This window comes from Lampetra fluviatilis, chromosome 69 (genome assembly GCF_964198595.1).
Source record: "Lampetra fluviatilis chromosome 69, kcLamFluv1.1, whole genome shotgun sequence".
Lineage (NCBI taxonomy): Eukaryota > Metazoa > Chordata > Hyperoartia > Petromyzontiformes > Petromyzontidae > Lampetra > Lampetra fluviatilis.
Genome location: NC_136343.1, coordinates 5,227,379 through 5,250,669, shown reverse-complemented (window position 1 = coordinate 5,250,669; position 23,291 = coordinate 5,227,379). Strand labels below are relative to the sequence as shown.

The 23,291-nt window shown below is 51.3% G+C and overlaps 1 protein-coding gene across 1 annotated transcript; it reads left to right on the top strand.

Moving 5' to 3' along the window:
* Positions 1–7,053: 7,053 nt before the first annotated feature.
* Positions 7,054–21,661, top strand: LOC144952684 (uncharacterized). The gene is made up of 3 exons (XM_078883161.1): positions 7,054–7,108; positions 13,232–13,360; positions 21,456–21,661. Exons 1-3 carry the CDS (start codon positions 7,054–7,056, stop codon positions 21,659–21,661), a joined length of 390 nt encoding a protein of 129 aa, XP_078739287.1.
* The last annotated feature ends 1,630 nt before the right edge of the window (positions 21,662–23,291 follow it).

Genomic DNA, 23,291 nt, shown 5'->3' with positions numbered 1-23,291 from the left:
GGGTGCGTCACGCGAATGCGGACGCGCTCTCTAGGTTGCCGCAGCGATCCCCTTGCGCGTGCGCGTCCGGGACGCATAGATGTGCGCCGATCCAGCATCCCCCTCAGCCTGTTGCGTTGGCAGTTGAGGTGCCTGAGGCTCCAATGGGGCCGGGACCGGCTGATGGGGTTTTGAATCTTCCAAGGGCTGTGTGGATTCGGGAACAAATGCTGGACGATTCATTGGCGACCTTACGGAGTCGGGCTGCAAAAGAGAGTGGGGGACCAGGTTCTGGGGGTACGCCGGAAACCGCTCTCCGCGATGGTCTGCTGATGTGGAGGGAAGGGTTACAGGAATGCTGGCGTCTTGTTGTACCGGCATCCTTGCAGTACGAATTGATTAGGACTCTGCATTGCGACACGCCCTTACATCTGGGGGTGCAGAAGACCCTATTGACGTTGCAGCGAGATTTCTTTTGGCACGGCATGACAACAGATGTCGTCGGTCACGTTCGCGCGTGTCCCGATTGTGCCCGGCAGAAGCCGCCTAAACACCCGTATGTGCCACCGATACAGTCTATTCAAGTGTCTCGAGTTAATGAACTGGTCGCGTTAGATATTTTGGGACCCTTCCCGCCATCTGCCAAAGGTAATAAATACTTGCTAGTTGTGGTGGAGTACCTCTCCCGCTGGCCGATGGCCTGGCCGTTGCCCGACCAGTCGGCAGCGTCCATTACAGACGCCTTTCTATTTGGGTACGTTATGGACAAGGGGGCGCCGGAGAGGCTCCTCACAGATCAAGGCCAAAATTTTTCTTCTAAATTGTTGGGGGAAGTGTGTGCGGCTCTGGGAACCAAAAAGATACGGACATCTCCTTACCACCCACAGACGGATGGTATGGTCGAACGGCTAAATCGGACTTTGTCCGCCATGCTGTGTCACACGGTGAGTGAAAAACAATCGGATTTGGATTTGCATATCCCTGGGGTACTTTCGGCATACCGGATGACGCCGCATGCGGCTACAGGATATTCGCCGTTTTTCCTTATGTATGGTCGTGAAAACGTGCCGCCGATGGATGTGCAGTTGGGAACAGGTGTGAGGGGGCCTGCTAAGCCTCTTCCTGATTACATTCAGGACACCGTTCGCCGTGTCACTGAGGCGCGGGAAGGGGCTCGCATGGCTACGGCCAAAGCCCAGGCCCGGAACGAACGGTGCGCTTGACGCTCTAAGGGGACGTGCCCCTGGAAGGTGGGGGACATGGCCTGGCTGCATTGCCCACAGGTGCGGCCAGGGACCTCCCCTAAATTACATAAACCATGGCAAGGGCCTGTTCGCCTCATCGAGGTTCCCAACCCGCAGTCTGCACGCGTTTGGTTCGGATCTCGGCGTTGGTACGTCCACACGTCTCGCTTGAAACCATACGTGGCCCCTCGAACGGATGCGTCATCTCCTGATGTTGCCTTGCCGGTGTCTGTTGCTGCCGACGCACCCTTGCCGGTGCCTGTTGACGCTGCAAGAGCGCCTGTCGTGCCTTTTACAGACAAGCCGGTCGTGACACCGCAGGAGACAGGGGACTCTGCTCGGGGTGGGCCTACCACGGCTGCGGGGACACCGAGCCCCGCCGCCCTTCCGACCCCGCCACAGACACGATTGCGGGACACCCCGGACTCTGGTCCTTCAGGGAAATGGGACCGTGGCATTGGCGGGCCTCCAATAGCGACAGGAAGTTTTGAACCTGTCGCTCCTAAAACCCTGTCGCGTTCTCGGTCTGCAGGGGGGCCGCTGCCCGTCCGGGACGGGCCGGCGACCCGCACGCGGTCGAAGTCCCTTACTTGTCGTTAATTAATGCTGTTCTTGTTCTTTTATTGTTATATTTATTGTATGCTTCGTTGTCCTTGCATGTCTGATGGTTGGTGGTCGCCCGCATTACTTGTGGTTGTTTAGCCGAGGACGGCTGAAATTTTCTTTCACGGGGGAGGGTGGTGTAATGCGGGCGTGAACGGCCTCGCGGACACGACGTCACGGGGGGAGGGGTTAGGTCACGTGGGGGGAGAAGGGAAAGCTCTTAAGGGCGGTAATCGGAAGAGACGGGAGGGGAGTGTGGGAATAAAGACGAGAGGAGGCCACGCAGGGCAGAGGGTGGAGAGTGGCGCAATCGCCACGCGACGGGACTCGGCACCGTCGGCCAGCGGTGTCCGGGCACGGGGGAACCAGAAAGCAGCGGTGGGGCTGCAGAGAGAGAGCAGCTGAGAGACTGCATAAGGGCGGAGAGGCTGAGAGGAGAGCCAGCAGCGGAGCTGCATCGGAGCGAGGGGAAAAGGCTACGTGAGCGACGGCAGCTGCCAAGCTGCCGAGCGGGAGAGGGAGAAGACTCTGAGCGAGGGCCGTGTGGGGCAAAGTTGTAAAGAACCCAAATAAAGGACAACGGAGACAGACACAGTGAAAGAGTCCTTTATTACACCCCCATGATAGTAATTGTGTTGAGCGATATACACATGAATTGCAAAATTTTTCCAACATTTTATTTAAAACTGTAAACACATCGACTTTGATTGCTTCAACCAGAAAAACTTTAATAATAATGTAGTAGGTTCAAATTAGGTGCACACACACGCAACTTGGAGGCAACACTATTTTTTAAACGGTAAATAATATAACACTCTACATGAGGTGGTGACCACCTTCCTCAACTCACTAACACTCTGGAACACGACACCGACTGGGCCAGGCAGGCAACGGCCTGCCTGGCCCAGGACGACGACTCGGGACTTGACGACCAATGATGTCTTCACCTTGTAGTCCAGTACAACAGCAGCCTCGCTCAGCGTTCACACCACGCTTATATCTGGTTTTGCGTGGCTGGCCCCGCCCCGGCGTGGCTGGCTCTCTTCAGGCCATGCCTCCCTTCCCAGGACACGCCTCACTTCCCCCACCTCTGGGAGGGTCCGGATCCCTCCACCACGTGACCCCCCAGGCACCCCATTGGGGCCCCCAGCCTTCGTACGGGCCGACACAGTAGTGACCTTTCTCTGTCACTACAATAATAACCCTATCTCTAACCTTAACCCTATCCCTAACCCTATCCCTAACCCTAAAAATGCTTCAATTGAGATTCTTACTTCCATTTATACGCATTTTAGATTGAAGTTCGTTTGAACTTTCACATGGGGCATATTTTGGGCTGGAGTGGTATGGTCTGGCCCAATCTAGTTTTAAACCCCCGGGTATATTTCGATTTAAAGCTTTTGTGACTGCAGGGATTCATCCTCTTGGTTTTTTCGGTAAAGTTACGTAGAAGGGAAGTAATAAAATAATAAAAATATTATGTTTTATTTTTATTATTTTATTACTTCCCTTCTACGTGACTTCCCTTTTACGTGAAGGGAAGTAATAAAATAATAAAAATAAAACATAATATTTTTATTATTTTATTACTTCCCTTCTACGTGACTTTACCGAAAGAACCAAGAAGATGAACCCCCGGGTATAGTTTAGCCTTGGACACTTTACCCCCCCGGGTATACTCTGTGCCTGGGCCAAACTATACCCGGGTTTAATCGGGGCAGGGATTATTTTATCCTGTTACACCGGAATGTGCAATGATCGGCGCTTGCCCCGCATTAACAACTTGTCAAAAGATGATAATTCGTTTTTTACCCTTCTATCTGGCAACAAAACTGACACCTTTTTTTACAAGGAGTCATGTTTGCATAGACCACAATACCTGCAGCCATAATGCAAACAAAAAACACAACTCTGATAATGTATGCACTGTCCTTGCAGTTGATTGGTCCACACCCGAGACAGCTTTCCTTAGAGCCTAGTCTTTCTTTCTATCTGTTGCCAGATAGAAGGGTAAAAAAAACAATTATCATATTTTTTACTGGCAAATGAGGTTCCAATTGTGTAAAAACTTGTCAAAAGGGCTCGCGATAGGCCGACACCACAGTCAAGGTCCCCCGCCAGGGAGAGGGACCTTGCTACTATGTAGTTAATACTTTAGTTGTTTACGTGTTGGTTTTAGTTACTGCAGGTACATACTATTAACACTCCTTCCCTTTATTAATGCTACCCCTCCCTTTGATGCTGCTAATCCTGCATAATGCACGGGCATAATTAGTACTATTCACATACCTGCATTTCCCATATCCCCTCCCTTTGATGCTGCTAATCCTGCATAATGCACGGGCATATGTAGTACTATTCACATTCAAGCATTTCCCATAAATATGCTAAATTACTCTTGATATGAAAATTATTTTGTCGAAGCGCCCTTTCCCCCCTTCCAACCCAGCTTAAATATACACTCCAAGCTTGGTGGCGTTTCATTCAGACGCTGTCTCCCCGACAGACCTGTTCTCCACCTGAGGACGGCTGCTTGCGTTGTGGCCGAAACGTCGTGAGAATTATTTTATTATGTTTTATTTTTATTATTTTATTACTTCCCTTCTACGTGACTTTACCGAAAGAACCAAGAAGACTTGCTACCGCATTCGGAGGGTGTCAATAAGACACCGTCCTCGGAGGCCGACGAGTGTGAACCTTCGCGAAGCCGCAACGGAACAAGCATCCAAGTGCCCGGTGGTACCTTTGTAACGGGTTCCGGAGACACTTGTAGAGGTAACTTCTTTATTACAATCCAACACTCCAACAGTCCTGATACTCTGTAACAACTCCCAGGTACACAGCCTAGGCACACAGCCTAGGCGCACAGCCTAGGCGCACAGCCTAGGCGCACAGCCTAGGCGCACAGCCTAGGCGCACAGCCTAGGCGCACAGCCTAGGCGCACAGCCTAGGCGCACAGCCTAGGCGCACAGCCTAGGCGCACAGCCTAGGCGCACAGCCTAGGCGCACAGCCTAGGCGCACAGCCTAGGTACACAGCCTAGATACACTACTCTGGCTACGCTCTGGAACTCGCCCTCACAAGGTCGTAGAGTCGGGAGTTCCAGAGTCCCACCACTGGCCCTCACAGCGTCCCAGGGTCCTCCGATGGCTGGTCTTGGGTCTTGGGTCTTGAGCTACGACTGGCCCTGATCGTCCAGGGAGCTCCCCTTTTATGCCTAGTCCCCAACGAGGGGTGGGGCCGTGTGCGCCCCCAGATATCCCACAAAGCACACACAGCCCCCCCCTTTGGCGGCGCCAAGGGGTTTAAGCGCCTGGGAACCCAACGCCTGGCGCCAAAAGGCTTAAACGCCTGGCCCGCCCAGGGTCCCAGAGCCCCCAGCAGCCCCTCCCTTCTTATGTCACTACACCTTGACAGTTTGGGGAATCAGTGTTTGAACAATGGCGTTCGCAGGACCCCGAGCCGAGTGGGGGACTGCAAATATCGCAGTCGCCAGCCCGAAGGCATCTCGACACAGCAATGATCCACTAAGATCTAAAGCGACAACCTACTCAAAAAAGTCCGTGCCCAACAAACAAGGTATGGCCAGAGTTCTCGAAATGTGTGTGTGTGTGTGCATGTAGAGGTGTGTGTGTGTGTGCATGCAAGTGTGAGTGTGTACATGTACAGGCGTGTGTGTGTGCATGCATGTGTGAGTGTACATGTACAGGTGTGTGTGTGTGCATGCATGTGTGAGTGTACATGTACAGGTGTGTGTGTGCATGCAGGTGTGAGTGTACATGTACAGGTGTGTGTGTGCATGCAGGTGTGAGTGTACATGTACAGGTGTGTGTGTGACAATGCAGGTGTGAGTGTACATGTACAGGTGTGTGTGTGACAATACAGGTGTGAGTGTACATGTACAGGTGTGTGTGTGTGACAATGCAGGTGTGAGTGTACATGTAAAGGTGTGTGTGTATGCATGCAGGTGTGAGTGTACATGTACAGGTGTGTGTGTATGCAGGTGTGAGTGTGTACATGTACAGGTGTGTGTGTGACAATGCAGGTGTGAGTGTACATGTACAGGTGTGTGTACATGTACAGGTGTGTGTGTGTGCAGGTGTGTGTGTACATGTACAGGTGTGTGTGCATGCAGGTGTGAGTGTACATGTACAGGTGTGAGTGTACATGTACAGGTGTGAGTGTACATGTACAGGTGTGTGTGTGACAATGCAGGTGTGAGTGTACATGTACAGGTGTGTGTGTGACAATGCAGGTGTGTGTGTGACAATGCAGGTGTGAGTGTACATGTACAGGTGTGTGTGTGTGTGTACATGTACAGGTGTGAGTGTACATGTACAGGCGTGTGTATGTGCATGCAGGTGTGAGTGTACATGTACAGGCGTGTGTGTACATGTACAGGTGTGTGTGTGTGCAGGTGTGTGTGTGACAATGCAGGTGTGAGTGTACATGTACAGGTGTGTGTGTGCATGCAGGTGTGAGTGTACATGTACAGGTGTGTGTGTGACAATGCAGGTGTGCGTTGCTGTATCTGATTGCAGTGGGTAGAAACAATGACGGCCGTGAGCACGTGGCGCTGGCCACCCACCCCACCCACCACACTCACCGCACTCACCGCACTCACCGCACTCACCGCTCTCACCGCACTCACCGCACTCACCGCACTCACCGCACTCACCGCACTCACCGCTCTCACCGCACTCACCGCACTCACCGCACTCACCGCACTCACCGCACTCACCGCACTCACCGCACTCACCGCACTCACCGCACTCACCGCACTCACCGCACTCACCGCACTCACCGCACTCACCGCACTCACCGCTCTCACCGCACTCACCGCACTCACCGCACTCACCGCACTCACCACACTCACCACACTCACCACACTCACCGCACTCACCGCACTCACCACACTCACCACACTCACCACACCCCACTTCCCGTGCCAGCCACATTTGCTGATATTGAGCAAAACGAGTTCCGATAAATTTAATTGCAACAATTTGTATGTGATATGCTAATGAGTTTGTAGGAGTGTCTACCCCGATCCCATTAACCTCCGGGGGCTTATAAAAGTCCTCCAGTTCACCGCGCAAACTCAGTCACCGCTCCAGAAATATCTCTCTGTCTCTCTCTCTCTGACTCTTGTCTCTCTGTCTCTCTCAACTCGCCGACTTTCCATCCCAAACGCGCCACATCAACGCCCGGCTCCACGACTCGAACCATGACTTGCTACCTGCCGGGTCTGCTCCTCGTGGCGTTGATGTTCGTGAGCGGAGGTGAGAAAACTTGTGCGTGGCGAGTTGTGGATGATAGAACAACACCAACGCAACACCGATATTGAGATATATATAGAGAGATGTTAACTACCTCGCCTGGTGTACAGGAGGTCGTGGGTTCGATTCTGGACTCTGACGATGCCTGCTGTTGTATATATAGAGATGTTAACTACCTCGCCTGGTGTACACAGGAGGTCGTGGGTTCGATCCCGGACTCTGACGATGCCTGCTGTTGTATATTTAGATTCTGCGTATCTCTCTAACTGTGGAAACGTTAACTACCTCGCCTAGGTATACAGGAGGTCGTGGGTTCGATCCGTAACCGTGACAATGCCTGCTGCTGTATGTTTGGAGTCTGTGTGTGTGTCTCTCTCCCCGTGGAGATGTTGACTATCTCGACTGGTGTACAGGAGGTCGTGGGTTCGATCCGTAACCGTGACAATGCCTGCTGCTGTATGTTTGGAGTCTGTGTGTGTGTCTCTCTCCCCGTGGAGATGTTGACTACCTCGCCTGGTACACAGAAGGTCGTGGGTTCGATCCGTAACCCTGACGATGCCTGCTGCTGTATATGACCGGACGTGTCATTGTATCAGACGTAGAGAGTAGGCAATGAATATCCACAATCAGTTACAACTACGTGGGAAATCGAACGCGTATCATATACATCGACGTTGTCACAGTTTCTCCAACAGTCTTTCGACGTCTTCTTGATTTTTTCGGTGAAGTCACGTAGAAGGGAAGTAATAAAATAATAAAAAATTAAACATAATAAAATAATCTTCTTGGTTCTTTCGGTAAAGTCATCACGTAGAAGGGAAGTAATAAAATAATAAAAATAAAACATAGTAAAATAATAAAAATAAAACATAATAAAATAATAAAAATAAAACATAGTAAAATACTTCTCACGACGTTTCGGTTACAACGCAAGCAGCCATCTTCAGGTAAGCAGCCGTCTTCTTCACCTGAGGACGGCTGCTTGCGTTGTGGCCGAAACGTCGTGAGAATGATTTTATGATGTTTTATTTTTATTATTTTATTACTTCCCTTCTACGCGATGACTTTACCGAAAGAACCAAGAAGATGAATCCCTGCAGTCACGAAAGAAGCTTTAAATCGAAATTTAGTCTTTCGACGTTCTAATTAGTCGGCGGTGTTCAGTTTCGGTGCACCCTGTGTGTTGGACTTGTTCGCACGCTCGCATTCCCCTTTCGAAATGAAGTTTCGGACTTCTCTTTTCGTCTAAGAGCGCAAGTTGAAGCAGCTGAAACATCCACCCGTTGCGTTTCGCGGTTTCCCGCACAGTTCTTATTTTTAAATCCGTTATGTTAAGTTCGCTTGCTTGCTTGCGTGCTTGCGTGCTTGCGTGCTTGTGTGCTTGCTTGCGACCGTGCAAATCTTTCGGTCGTTTTTTAACCCACTTCCCGTGATCCAATCGAGCTGACATTTTGCACACAGACTCGTTGTGTGTGACAATTAATTTTCGTGAAAAATTCCCAAAATTTTACACTTTTTAGGCAAAACAAATTAAATATTTAATTACCAATTGCTTAATACTGGCAGACAATCATCTGACCCATAGGTGGCAGCCATCTCAAGCCAGAGGACGAGAGGACTCTAGCCGCCACGCATATCAAGGATTTATAGTGAAAAACTTTGTTTTTACGGGTACATTTTTTTGACGTTCTGTCATATCAACTGAACTCTTTCTTCGCCTCGCTAACTTAGTACTTTGTTGTTTATCATTTGCACCACGTGTGAAGACGCGTGTAGGATTTACGCGTGTGACTCAGTGTGTGTGTGTGTGTAGAGGTGTGTGTGTATAGTGGTGTGTGTGGGGAGCGGTAGTGTAGCGGTTAGCGCGCTGCGCTATGAACCTGGCGACCCGGGTTCGATTCCCGCTCACGGCTAACACCAGTGACGATTATCTGAACCGGTCCTGGGCCTCCCCAAGGTCGACTCAGCCTTAAATGAGTACCTGGTGCGGTGTGTAAACATCGCCACTGGGGAGACAAAGGCGGTCGGGCGTGGTGCTGGCCACCCACCCCCTCGTGTACCGTTCCGGCCTTCATAGGTGCTCGCTAACAGCACTTGCCCCTACAGTCTGTTAAGGCTATACGGGGGATCTTTATCTTTATCTTTGTATAGTGGTGTGTTTGTAGGAGTGGGTGTGTTTGTAGAAGTGTGTGTGTATAGTGTGTTGTTTGTAGGGGTGTGTGTGTGTATGTAGGGGTGTGTATAGTGGTGTGTTTGTAGGGGTGTGTGTGTGTGTAACGAGCGGAGCGCTGGGTGGCTAAAGCACAGCAAGTTGGCACAGTAGGGGGCACAGGTGGTGGATCAGCCAGTCGTCTCGGTCGTCTCAGTCAGTCGACCCGTGACACCTGCTGGGTCTGCCCCGTGACCTCCTGCCAGCGGGCGTTCGACACTTCACGTGGCCTCAAGGTGCACTTGGCCTGGCACAAGCGTCGTGGTGACGTCACCGCCACTTAGTGTCGAATGTAGGGGTGTTTGTAGGGGTGTTTGTAGGGGTGTTTGTAGGGGTGTTTGTAGGGGTGTTTGTAGGGGTGTTTGTAGGGGTGTTTGTAGGGGTGTTTGTAGGGGTGTTTGTAGGGGTGTTTGTAGGGGTGTTTGTAGGGGTGTTTGTAGGGGTGTTTGTAGGGGTGTTTGTAGGGGTGTTTGTAGGGGTGTTTGTAGGGGTGTTTGTAGGGGTGTTTGTAGGGGTGTTTGTAGGGGTGTTTGTAGGGGTGTTTGTAGGGGTGTTTGTAGGGGTGTTTGTAGGGGTGTTTGTAGGGGTGTTTGTAGGGGTGTTTGTAGGGGTGTTTGTAGGGGTGTTTGTAGGGGTGTTTGTAGGGGTGTTTGTAGGGGTGTTTGTAGGGGTGTTTGTAGGGGTGTTTGTAGGGGTGTTTGTAGGGGTGTTTGTAGGGGTGTTTGTAGGGGTGTTTGTAGGGGTGTTTGTAGGGGTGTTTGTAGGGGTGTTTGTAGGGGTGTTTGTAGGGGTGTTTGTAGGGGTGTTTGTAGGGGTGTTTGTAGGGGTGTTTGTAGGGGTGTTTGTAGGGGTGTTTGTAGGGGTGTTTGTAGGGGTGTTTGTAGGGGTGTTTGTAGGGGTGTTTGTAGGGGTGTTTGTAGGGGTGTTTGTAGGGGTGTTTGTAGGGGTGTTTGTAGGGGTGTTTGTAGGGGTGTTTGTAGGGGTGTTTGTAGGGGTGTTTGTAGGGGTGTTTGTAGGGGTGTTTGTAGGGGTGTTTGTAGGGGTGTTTGTAGGGGTGTTTGTAGGGGTGTTTGTAGGGGTGTTTGTAGGGGTGTTTGTAGGGGTGTTTGTAGGGGTGTTTGTAGGGGTGTTTGTAGGGGTGTTTGTAGGGGTGTTTGTAGGGGTGTTTGTAGGGGTGTTTGTAGGGGTGTTTGTAGGGGTGTTTGTAGGGGTGTTTGTAGGGGTGTTTGTAGGGGTGTTTGTAGGGGTGTTTGTAGGGGTGTTTGTAGGGGTGTTTGTAGGGGTGTTTGTAGGGGTGTTTGTAGGGGTGTTTGTAGGGGTGTTTGTAGGGGTGTTTGTAGGGGTGTTTGTAGGGGTGTTTGTAGGGGTGTTTGTAGGGGTGTTTGTAGGGGTGTTTGTAGGGGTGTTTGTAGGGGTGTTTGTAGGGGTGTTTGTAGGGGTGTTTGTAGGGGTGTTTGTAGGGGTGTTTGTAGGGGTGTTTGTAGGGGTGTTTGTAGGGGTGTTTGTAGGGGTGTTTGTAGGGGTGTTTGTAGGGGTGTTTGTAGGGGTGTTTGTAGGGGTGTTTGTAGGGGTGTTTGTAGGGGTGTTTGTAGGGGTGTTTGTAGGGGTGTTTGTAGGGGTGTTTGTAGGGGTGTTTGTAGGGGTGTTTGTAGGGGTGTTTGTAGGGGTGTTTGTAGGGGTGTTTGTAGGGGTGTTTGTAGGGGTGTTTGTAGGGGTGTTTGTAGGGGTGTTTGTAGGGGTGTTTGTAGGGGTGTTTGTAGGGGTGTTTGTAGGGGTGTTTGTAGGGGTGTTTGTAGGGGTGTTTGTAGGGGTGTTTGTAGGGGTGTTTGTAGGGGTGTTTGTAGGGGTGTTTGTAGGGGTGTTTGTAGGGGTGTTTGTAGGGGTGTTTGTAGGGGTGTTTGTAGGGGTGTTTGTAGGGGTGTTTGTAGGGGTGTTTGTAGGGGTGTTTGTAGGGGTGTTTGTAGGGGTGTTTGTAGGGGTGTTTGTAGGGGTGTTTGTAGGGGTGTTTGTAGGGGTGTTTGTAGGGGTGTTTGTAGGGGTGTTTGTAGGGGTGTTTGTAGGGGTGTTTGTAGGGGTGTTTGTAGGGGTGTTTGTAGGGGTGTTTGTAGGGGTGTTTGTAGGGGTGTTTGTAGGGGTGTTTGTAGGGGTGTTTGTAGGGGTGTTTGTAGGGGTGTTTGTAGGGGTGTTTGTAGGGGTGTTTGTAGGGGTGTTTGTAGGGGTGTTTGTAGGGGTGTTTGTAGGGGTGTTTGTAGGGGTGTTTGTAGGGGTGTTTGTAGGGGTGTTTGTAGGGGTGTTTGTAGGGGTGTTTGTAGGGGTGTTTGTAGGGGTGTTTGTAGGGGTGTTTGTAGGGGTGTTTGTAGGGGTGTTTGTAGGGGTGTTTGTAGGGGTGTTTGTAGGGGTGTTTGTAGGGGTGTTTGTAGGGGTGTTTGTAGGGGTGTTTGTAGGGGTGTTTGTAGGGGTGTTTGTAGGGGTGTTTGTAGGGGTGTTTGTAGGGGTGTTTGTAGGGGTGTTTGTAGGGGTGTTTGTAGGGGTGTTTGTAGGGGTGTTTGTAGGGGTGTTTGTAGGGGTGTTTGTAGGGGTGTTTGTAGGGGTGTTTGTAGGGGTGTGTGTGTGTATAGTGGTGTGTTTGTATGGGTGTGTGTGTGTGTTTAGGGGTGTGGGGAGTGGTGGGTGTAGTGGTTAGCGCTGCGCTATGAAGCCGGCGACCCGGGTTCGATTCTCGCTCACGGCCAACACCAGTGACGATTATCTGAACCGGTCCTGGGCCTCCCCTAGGTCGACTCAGCCTTAAATGAGTACCTGGTGCGGTGTGTAAACATCGCCACTGGGGAGACAAAGGCGGCCGGGCGTGGTGTTGGCCACCCTTGTGTCCCGTTCCGGCCTTCATTAGGTGGTGCTACTCGCTAACAGCACTTGCCCCTACAGTCTGTCAAGGCTACACGGGGGAACTTTGTCTTGACTTTGTCGTTAAACGCTCCACCACCGCCGGACCCAGCCAATCAGTGAAGGGGAGGTGTGTGACCAAGTGACACAACACGTGGCACAACACGTGGCACAACACGTGGCACAACACGTGGCACAACACGTGGCACAACACGTGGCACAACACGTGGCACAACACGTGGCACAACACGTGGCACAACACGTGGCACAACACGTGGCACAACACGTGGCACAACACGTGGCACAACACGTGGCACAACACGTGGCACAACACGTGGCGATGGAGTTCAACGCTAGCCCGGTTGTCACGGGACAGACCCAGCAGGTGCCGTGGGTTGCACTGCTGTGCCAGGCTAGGTGCACCAGGAGGAGGTCACGGGACAGACCCTGCAGGTGACATGGGTTGACCGACTGAGATGACTGTGCAGATGCACCACCTGTGCCCCCCAACTGTTGTTGTGAGCGTCGCTCCACCTGCCCGCCATTGTTGTCGAATGGGCGACTACCTCCAGCTGCCAAAGTGGTGGCGTCCTTCACGAGCCTCCTACACAAACCCTGCACACACCCCGTACAAAGACAAACATGCCCCGTTTAGCGTGAACAGATTGTTGAGGCAAGCGCCATTAGCGAGTAGCAGCACCTGATGGCCGGCAATGAAACACGAGGCTGTGGGTGGCCAGCACCACGCCCGGCCACCTTTGTCTCCCCAGTGGCGATGTCCACTACACACCACCACTGCACCAAGAACCCATTTGAGGACCAGATCGACCTCGTGGGAGGAGGCCCCAGGGTACCGCTTCAGATGATCGCCACCTGCAGTGTTGGTGGCGTGATGATGATTGTTTGCCGTGATGATGATGATGATGGTGATCGTCTGCCGTGATGATGATGGTGATCGTCTGCCGTGATGATGGTGATGATGGTGATGATGATGATCGGTGTTGTTCTTGTGTCTTGATTCTGTGGATAAACAGGACACAGCCTCAAATGCTACGAGTGCGAGACCAACACCGACAACGCGGCGTGCAACGAGAACGGACCCGCCACGTGTCACTACACATCGCAGGACAACTGCTTGACAATTCACGTCTACAAGGGCTCCAGTAAGCGCGTCACTTATTCTCATAAGACTCCCAGGCCCATGATGCAGTCGCAAGACGCGGGTCCGATCTGATTGTGTTTTGAGTCTATGGAGTCTCTGTGTGGTGATGAGTCTATGGGTCTCTGTGTGGTGAGTCTATGGGTCTCTGTGTGATGAGTCTGTGGGTCTCTGTGTGGTGAGTCTATGGGTCTCTGTGTGGTGAGTCTATGGGTCTCTGTGTGTGATGAGTCTCTGGGTCTCTGTGTGGTGAGTCTGTGGGTCTCTGTGTGGTGAGTCTATGGGTCTCTGTGTGGTGAGTCTATGGGTCTCTCTGTGTGGTGAGTCTATGGGTCTCTGTGTGATGAGTCTATGGGTCTCTGTGTGGTGAGTCTCTGGGTCTCTGTGTGTGATGAGTCTATGGGTCTCTGTGTGGTGAGTCTATGGGTCTCTGTGTGTGGTGAGTCTGTGGGTCTCTGTGTGGTGAGTCTATGGGTCTCTGTGTGTGATGAGTCTATGGGTCTCTGTGTGTGATGAGTCTATGGGTCTCTGTGTGGTGAGTCTAAGGGTCACTGTGTGATGAGTCTGTGGGTCTCTGTGTGGTGAGTCTATGGGTCTCTGTGTGTGATGAGTCTATGGGTCTCTGTGTGATGAGTCTATGGGTCTCTGTGTGTGATGAGTCTATGGGTCTCTGTGTGGTGAGTCTATGGGTCTCTGTGTGTGATGAGTCAATGGGTCTCTGTGTGGTGAGTCTATGGGTCTCTGTGTGTGATGAGTCAATGGGTCTCTGTGTGTGATGAGTCTATGGGTCTCTGTGTGGTGAGTCTATGGGTCTCTGTGTGTGGTGAGTCTGTGGGTCACTGTGTGTGATGAGTCAATGGGTCTCTGTGTGGTGAGTCTATGGGTCTCTGTGTGTGGTGAGTCTATGGGTCTCTGTGTGATGAGTCTATGGGTCTCTGTGTGTGATGAGTCTATGGGTCTCTGTGTGTGATGAGTCTATGGGTCTCTGTGTGTGATGAGTCTATGGGTCTCTGTGTGTGATGAGTCTATGGGTCTCTGTGTGTGGTGAGTCTATGGGTCTCTGTGTGGTGAGTCTAAGGGTCACTGTGTGATGAGTCTGTGGGTCTCTGTGTGGTGAGTCTATGGGTCTCTGTGTGTGATGAGTCTATGGGTCTCTGTGTGTGATGAGTCTATGGGTCTCTGTGTGTGATGAGTCTATGGGTCTCTGTGTGGTGAGTCTATGGGTCTCTGTGTGTGGTGAGTCTATGGGTCTCTGTGTGATGAGTCTATGGGTCTCTGTGTGTGATGAGTCTATGGGTCTCTGTGTGTGATGAGTCTATGGGTCTCTGTGTGTGATGAGTCTATGGGTCTCTGTGTGGTGAGTCTATGGGTCTCTGTGTGTGGTGAGTCTATGGGTCTCTGTGTGGTGAGTCTATGGGTCTCTGTGTGTGATGAGTCTCTGGGTCTCTGTGTGTGATGAGTCTATGGGTCTGTGTGTGATGAGTCTATGGGTCTCTGTGTGGTGAGTCTCTGGGTCTCTGTGTGATGAGTCTATGGGTCTCTCTGTGTGGTGAGTCTGTGGGTCTCTGTGTGGTGAGTCTCTGGGTCTCTGTGTGGTGAGTCTATGGGTCTCTGTGTGGTGAGTCTATGGGTCTCTGTGTGTGATGAGTCTATGGGTCTCTGTGTGTGATGAGTCTATGGGTCTCTGTGTGATGAGTCTATGGGTCTCTGTGTGGTGAGTCTCTGGGTCTCTGTGTGATGAGTCTATGGGTCTCTCTGTGTGGTGAGTCTGTGGGTCTCTGTGTGGTGAGTCTCTGGGTCTCTGTGTGGTGAGTCTATGGGTCTCTGTGTGGTGAGTCTATGGGTCTCTGTGTGTGATGAGTCTATGGGTCTCTGTGTGGTGAGTCTATGGGTCTCTGTGTGGTGAGTCTCTGGGTCTCTGTGTGGTGAGTCTATGGGTCTCTGTGTGTGATGAGTCTCTGGGTCTCTGTGTGGTGAGTCTGTGGGTCTCTGTGTGGTGAGTCTATGGGTCTCTGTGTGGTGAGTCTATGGGTCTCTGTGTGTGATGAGTCTATGGGTCTCTGTGTGGTGAGTCTGTGGGTCTCTGTGTGGTGAGTCTGTGGGTCTCTGTGTGGTGAGTCTATGGGTCTCTGTGTGGTGAGTCTCTGGGTCTCTGTGTGGTGAGTCTGTGGGTCTCTGTGTGGTGAGTCTATGGGTCTCTGTGTGGTGAGTCTATGGGTCTCTGTGTGTGATGAGTCTATGGGTCTCTGTGTGGTGAGTCTATGGGTCTCTGTGTGGTGAGTCTATGGGTCTCTGTGTGTGATGAGTCTCTGGGTCTCTGTGTGGTGAGTCTATGGGTCTCTGTGTGTGATGAGTCTCTGGGTCTCTGTGTGGTGAGTCTATGGGTCTCTGTGTGTGATGAGTCTCTGGGTCTCTGTGTGGTGAGTCTATGGGTCTCTGTGTGTGATGAGTCTCTGGGTCTCTGTGTGGTGAGTCTGTGGGTCTCTGTGTGTGATGAGTCTCTGGGTCTCTGTGTGGTGAGTCTGTGGGTCTCTGTGTGGTGAGTCTATGGGTCTCTGTGTGTGATGAGTCTCTGGGTCTCTGTGTGGTGAGTCTATGGGTCTCTGTGTGTGATGAGTCTATGGGTCTCTGTGTGGTGAGTCTATGGGTCTCTGTGTGTGATGAGTCTCTGGGTCTCTGTGTGGTGAGTCTATGGGTCTCTGTGTGTGATGAGTCTCTGGGTCTCTGTGTGGTGAGTCTGTGGGTCTCTGTGTGGTGAGTCTATGGGTCTCTGTGTGTGATGAGTCTCTGGGTCTCTGTGTGGTGAGTCTATGGGTCTCTGTGTGTGATGAGTCTATGGGTCTCTGTGTGTGATGAGTCTATGGGTCTCTGTGTGTGATGAGTCTATGGGTCTCTGTGTGTGATGAGTCTATGGGTCTCTGTGTGTGATGAGTCTATGGGTCTCTGTGTGTGATGAGTCTATGGGTCTCTGTGTGTGATGAGTCTATGGGTCTCTGTGTGTGATGAGTCTATGGGTCTCTGTGTGGTGAGTCTATGGGTCTCTGTGTGTGGTGAGTCTATGGGTCTCTGTGTGGTGAGTCTATGGTCTCTGTGTGTGATGAGTCTCTGGGTCTCTGTGTGTGATGAGTCTATGGGTCTCTGTGTGTGATGAGTCTATGGGTCACTGTGTGATGAGTCTATGGGTCTCTGTGTGTGATGAGTCTATGGGTCTCTGTGTGGTGAGTCTATGGGTCTCTGTGTGTGGTGAGTCTATGGGTCTCTGTGTGTGATGAGTCTATGGGTCTCTGTGTGTGATGAGTCTATGGGTCTCTGTGTGGTGAGTCTATGGGTCTCTGTGTGTGGTGAGTCTATGGGTCTCTGTGTGTGATGAGTCTATGGGTCTCTGTGTGTGGTGAGTCTATGGGTTTCTGTGTGTGATGAGTCTATGGGTCTATGTGTGTGATGAGTCTATGGGTCACTGTGTGATGAGTCTATGGGTCTCTGTGTGTGATGAGTCTATGGGTCTCTGTGTGGTGAGTCTATGGGTCTCTGTGTGTGGTGAGTCTATGGGTCTCTGTGTGGTGAGTCTATGGGTCTCTGTGTGTGATGAGTCTCTGGGTCTCTGTGTGTGATGAGTCTCTGGGTCTCTGTGTGGTGAGTCTGTGGGTCTCTGTGTGGTGAGTCTATGGGTCTCTGTGTGGTGAGTCTATGGGGTTTCTGTGTGTGATGAGTCTATGGGTCTCTGTGTGTGATGAGTCTATGGGTCACTGTGTGATGAGTCTATGGGTCTCTGTGTGTGATGAGTCTATGGGTCTCTGTGTGGTGAGTCTGTGGGTCACTGTGTGGTGAGTCTATGGGTCTCTGTGTGTGATGAGTCTATGGGTCACTGTGTGATGAGTCTATGGGTCTCTGTGTGTGATGAGTCTATGGGTCTCTGTGTGGTGAGTCTGTGGGTCACTGTGTGATGAGTCTATGGGTCTCTGTGTGTGATGAGTCTATGGGTCACTGTGTGATGAGTCTATGGGTATCTGTGTGTGATGAGTCTATGGGTCTCTGTGTGGTGAGTCTGTGGGTCTCTGTGTGGTGAGTCTATGGGTCTCTGTGTGGTGAGTCTATGGGGTTTCTGTGTGTGATGAGTCTATGGGTCTCTGTGTCTGATGAGTCTATGGGTCACTGTGTGATGAGTCTATGGGTCTCTGTGTGTGATGAGTCTATGGGTCTCTGTGTGTGATGAGTCTATGGGTCTCTGTGTGTGATGAGTCTATGGGTCTCTGTGTGGTGAGTCTGTGGGTCACTGTGTAGTGAGTCTATGGGTCTCTATGTGGTGAGTCTATGGGTCTCTGTGTGGTGAGTCTGTGGGTCTCTGTGTGGTGAGTCTATGGGTCACTGTGTGATGAGTCTATGGGTCTCTGTGTGTGATGAGTCTATGGGTCTCTGTGTGGTGAGTCTGTGGGTCACTGTGTGATGAGTCTATGGGTCTCTATGTGGTGAGTCTATGGGTCTCTGTGTGGTGAGTCTGTGGGTCTCTGTGTGGTGAGTCTACGGGTCTCTGTGTGTGATGAGTCTATGGGTCTCTGTGTGACGAGTCTATGAGTCTCTGTGTGATGAGTCTATGGGTCTCTGTGTGTGGTGAGTCTATGGGTCTCTGTGTGGTGAGTCTATGGGTCACTGTGTGATGAGTCTATGGGTCTCTGTGTGGTGAGTCTATGGGTCTCTGTGTGGTGAGTCTATGGGTCTCTGCGTGGTGAGTCTGTGGGTCTCTGCGTGGTGAGTCTATGGGTCTCTGTGTGGTGAGTCTGTGGGTCTCTGTGTGTGATGAGTCTCTGGGTCTCTGTGTGGTGAGTCTGTGGGTCTCTGTGTGGTGAGTCTATGGGTCTCTGTGTGGTGAGTCTATGGGGTTTCTGTGTGTGATGAGTCTATGGGTCTCTGTGTGGTGAGTCTGTGGGTCTCTGTGTGGTGAGTCTATGGGTCTCTGTGTGGTGAGTCTATGGGGTTTCTGTGTGTGATGAGTCTATGGGTCTCTGTGTGTGATGAGTCTATGGGTCACTGTGTGATGAGTCTATGGGTCTCTGTGTGTGATGAGTCTATGGGTCTCTGTGTGTGATGAGTCTATGGGTCTCTGTGTGTGATGAGTCTATGGGTCTCTGTGTGGTGAGTCTGTGGGTCACTGTGTGGTGAGTCTATGGGTCTCTATGTGGTGAGTCTATGGGTCTCTGTGTGGTGAGTCTGTGGGTCTCTGTGTGGTGAGTCTATGGGTCACTGTGTGATGAGTCTATGGGTCTCTGTGTGTGATGAGTCTATGGGTCTCTGTGTGGTGAGTCTGTGGGTCACTGTGTGATGAGTCTATGGGTCTCTATGTGGTGAGTCTATGGGTCTCTGTGTGGTGAGTCTGTGGGTCTCTGTGTGGTGAGTCTACGGGTCTCTGTGTGTGATTAGTCTATGGGTCTCTGTGTGACGAGTCTATGAGTCTCTGTGTGATGAGTCTATGGGTCTCTGTGTGTGGTGAGTCTATGGGTCTCTGTGTGGTGAGTCTATGGGTCACTGTGTGATGAGTCTATGGGTCTCTGTGTGGTGAGTCTATGGGTCTCTGTGTGGTGAGTCTATGGGTCTCTGCGTGGTGAGTCTGTGGGTCTCTGCGTGGTGAGTCTATGGGTCTCTGTGTGGTGAGTCTGTGGGTCTCTGTGTGGTGAGTCTACGGGTCTCTGTGTGTGATTAGTCTATGGGTCTCTGTGTGACGAGTCTGTGGGTCTCTGTGTGTGATGAGTCTCTGGGTCTCTGTGTGGTGAGTCTGTGGGTCTCTGTGTGGTGAGTCTATGGGTCTCTGTGTGGTGAGTCTATGGGTCTCTGTGTGGTGAGTCTATGGGGTTTCTGTGTGTGATGAGTCTATGGGTCTCTGTGTGTGATAAGTCTATGGGTCACTGTGTGATGAGTCTATGGGTCTCTGTGTGTGATGAGTCTATGGGTCTCTGTGTGGTGAGTCTGTGGGTCACTGTGTGGTGAGTCTATGGGTCTCTGTGTGGTGAGTCTATGGGGTCTCTGTGTGTGATGAGTCTATGGGTCTCTGTGTGTGATGAGTCTATGGGTCACTGTGTGATGAGTCTATGGGTCTCTGTGTGTGATGAGTCTATGGGTCTCTGTGTGGTGAGTCTATGGGTCTCTATGTGGTGAGTCTATGGGTCTCTGTGTGGTGAGTCTGTGGGTCTCTGTGTGGTGAGTCTATGGGTCACTGTGTGATGAGTCTATGGGTCTCTGTGTGTGATGAGTCTATGGGTCTCTGTGTGGTGAGTCTGTGGGTCTCTGTGTGGTGAGTCTACGGGTCTCTGTGTGTGATTAGTCTATGGGTCTCTGTGTGACGAGTCTATGAGTCTCTGTGTGATGAGTCTATGGGTCTCTGTGTGTGGTGAGTCTATGGGTCTCTGTGTGGTGAGTCTATGGGTCACTGTGTGATGAGTCTATGGGTCTCTGTGTGGTGAGTCTATGGGTCTCTGTGTGTGGTGAGTCTATGGGTCTCTGTGTGGTGAGTCTATGGGTCACTGTGTGATGAGTCTATGGGTCTCTGTGTGGTGAGTCTATGGGTCTCTGTGTGGTGAGTCTATGGGTCTCTGCGTGGTGAGTCTGTGGGTCTCTGCGTGGTGAGTCTATGGGTCTCTGTGTGGTGAGTCTGTGGGTCTCTGTGTGGTGAGTCTACGGGTCTCTGTGTGTGATTAGTCTATGGGTCTCTGTGTGACGAGTCTGTGGGTCTCTGTGTGTGATGAGTCTCTGGGTCTCTGTGTGGTGAGTCTGTGGGTCTCTGTGTGGTGAGTCTATGGGTCTCTGTGTGGTGAGTCTATGGGTCTCTGTGTGGTGAGTCTATGGGGTTTCTGTGTGTGATGAGTCTATGGGTCTCTGTGTGTGATAAGTCTATGGGTCACTGTGTGATGAGTCTATGGGTCTCTGTGTGTGATGAGTCTATGGGTCTCTGTGTGGTGAGTCTGTGGGTCACTGTGTGGTGAGTCTATGGGTCTCTGTGTGGTGAGTCTATGGGGTCTCTGTGTGTGATGAGTCTATGGGTCTCTGTGTGTGATGAGTCTATGGGTCACTGTGTGATGAGTCTATGGGTCTCTGTGTGTGATGAGTCTATGGGTCTCTGTGTGGTGAGTCTATGGGTCTCTATGTGGTGAGTCTATGGGTCTCTGTGTGGTGAGTCTGTGGGTCTCTGTGTGGTGAGTCTATGGGTCACTGTGTGATGAGTCTATGGGTCTCTGTGTGTGATGAGTCTATGGGTCTCTGTGTGGTGAGTCTGTGGGTCTCTGTGTGGTGAGTCTACGGGTCTCTGTGTGTGATTAGTCTATGGGTCTCTGTGTGACGAGTCTATGAGTCTCTGTGTGATGAGTCTATGGGTCTCTGTGTGTGGTGAGTCTATGGGTCTCTGTGTGGTGAGTCTATGGGTCACTGTGTGATGAGTCTATGGGTCTCTGTGTGGTGAGTCTATGGGTCTCTGTGTGGTAAGTCTATGGGTCTCTGCGTGGTGAGTCTGTGGGTCTCTGCGTGGTGAGTCTATGGGTCTCTGTGTGGTGAGTCTGTGGGTCTCTGTGTGATGAGTCTATGGGTCTCTGTGTGATGAGTCTGTGGGTCTCTGTGTGATGAGTCTATGGGTCTATGTGTATGATGCTTATATGGGTCTCTGTGTGTGTGATGAGTCTATGGGTCTCTGTCTTTGTCACGGTGTAAGACCAGACACCTTTTGGTCTAACACTGTTTGAGACTAGGCTCAAAAGAAAGCTGTCTCTGGTGTGGACCAATCCGTTTCAAAGACAATGCCACATATATTATCAGAGTGTGTTTTTTGTTAGCATTCTGACCACACGCATAGTGGTTAATGCAGTCACGATTCCTTGTAAAAGGTTTCAGTTTGGAGTTTTAACATCTTAACTCCTTGTAAAAAAGGTGTCAGTTTTGTTGCCAGATAAAAGGGTAAAAAAACCAATTAACATCTTAACACGGCTGTTTTGTTGGCAGAAAAAAATGGACAAACCTATTATCGTACAAATAGTTGTTTACGTGTTTCTAACGTTATATATTTTTTCTTACTTACAACGAGACCCGCGTGCTACCTCTCTCTCTCTCTCTCTTCCACCCAGAATACTCCGTCACCAAGGAGTGCGCGACCAAGGACGAATGCGACACCACCAAAGTTTACGTCTTAGGAGCCACAACGAGCGTCACGTGCTGTCAGAGCGACGGTTGCAACGTCAACGTCGCCCCTCGACCGTTGGGCGCAGCTCACGTGACCCTGGCCCTGATGGGCGTGGCCACCAGCGTCGTTGTCGGCAGGGCTCTGGCGTAGGTCGTGACGTCACAACCGCACACCCCCCCACCCCACGTGACTGGGTTCTGTCCAATCGCTTTTGCCCTTCCACTCGGTTGTCTCACGACGCTTCATCCAGTGGAACTGTGCAACGTTTACATCGTCTAGATTGTTGCGTTACGCTGCTAAAGGAGTTCAACGTGCGTATGTAGTCATCACACAGGGACCCATAGACTCGTCACAGAGAGACGCACAGACTCACCACATAGAGGCAGGTAGACTCATCACACAGAGACCCATAGACTCATCACAGAGAGACGCACAGACTCACCACATAGAGGCAGGTAGACTCATCACACAGAGACCCATAGACTCATCACACAGAGACCCATAGACTCACCACATAGAGACCCATAGACTCATCACACAGAGACCCACAGACTCACCACACAGAGACCCATAGACTCATCACACAGAGACCCATAGACTCATCACACAGGGACCCATAGACTCATCACAGAGAGACGCACAGACTCACCACATAGAGGCAGGTAGACTCGTCACGCAGAGACCCATAGACTCACCACACAGAGATGCATAGACTCACCACACAGAGACCCATAGACTCGTCACGCAGAGACCCACAGACTCACCACAGAGAGACGCATAGACTCATCACACAGAGACCCATAGACTCACCACACAGAGATGCATAGACTCATCACACAGAGACCCACAGACTCACCACACAGAGATGCATAGACTCATCACACAGAGATAGACTCACTACACAGAGACCCATCGACTCGTCACGCAGAGACCCATAGACTCATCACAGAGAGACCCAGAGTCTCATCACACAGAGACCCATAGACTCATCACACAGAGACCCATAGACTCATCACAGAGAGACGCACAGACTCACCACATAGAGACCCATAGACTCATCACACAGAGACCCACAGACTCACCACACAGAGACCCATAGACTCATCACACAGAGACCCATAGACTCATCACACAGGGACCCATAGACTCATCACAGAGAGACGCACAGACTCACCACATAGAGGCAGGTAGACTCGTCACGCAGAGACCCATAGACTCACCACACAGAGATGCATAGACTCACCACACAGAGACCCATAGACTCGTCACGCAGAGACCCACAGACTCACCACAGAGAGACGCATAGACTCATCACACAGAGACCCATAGACTCACCACACAGAGATGCATAGACTCATCACACAGAGACCCACAGACTCACCACACAGAGATGCATAGACTCATCACACAGAGATAGACTCACTACACAGAGACCCATCGACTCGTCACGCAGAGACCCATAGACTCATCACAGAGAGACCCAGAGACTCATCACACAGAGACCCATAGACTCATCACACAGAGACCCATAGACTCATCACAGAGAGACGCACAGACTCACCACATAGAGACCCATAGACTCATCACACAGAGACCCACAGACTCACCACACAGAGACCCATAGACTCATCACACAGAGACCCATAGACTCATCACACAGAGACCCATAGACTCATCACACAGAGACCCATAGACTCACCACACAGAGATGCATAGACTCATCACACAGAGATAGACTCACTACACAGAGACCCATCGACTCGTCACGCAGAGACCCATA

Coding starts and splice junctions, on each gene's coding strand:
- LOC144952684 (XM_078883161.1), top strand. CDS start 7,054: ATGACTTGCTACCTGCCGGGTCTGCTCCTCGTGGCGTTGATGTTCGTG. Junction 7,109..13,231: donor GTTGATGTTCGTGAGCGGAG/GTGAGAAAACTT, acceptor GTGGATAAACAG/GACACAGCCTCAAATGCTAC. Junction 13,361..21,455: donor TCACGTCTACAAGGGCTCCA/GTAAGCGCGTCA, acceptor TCTTCCACCCAG/AATACTCCGTCACCAAGGAG.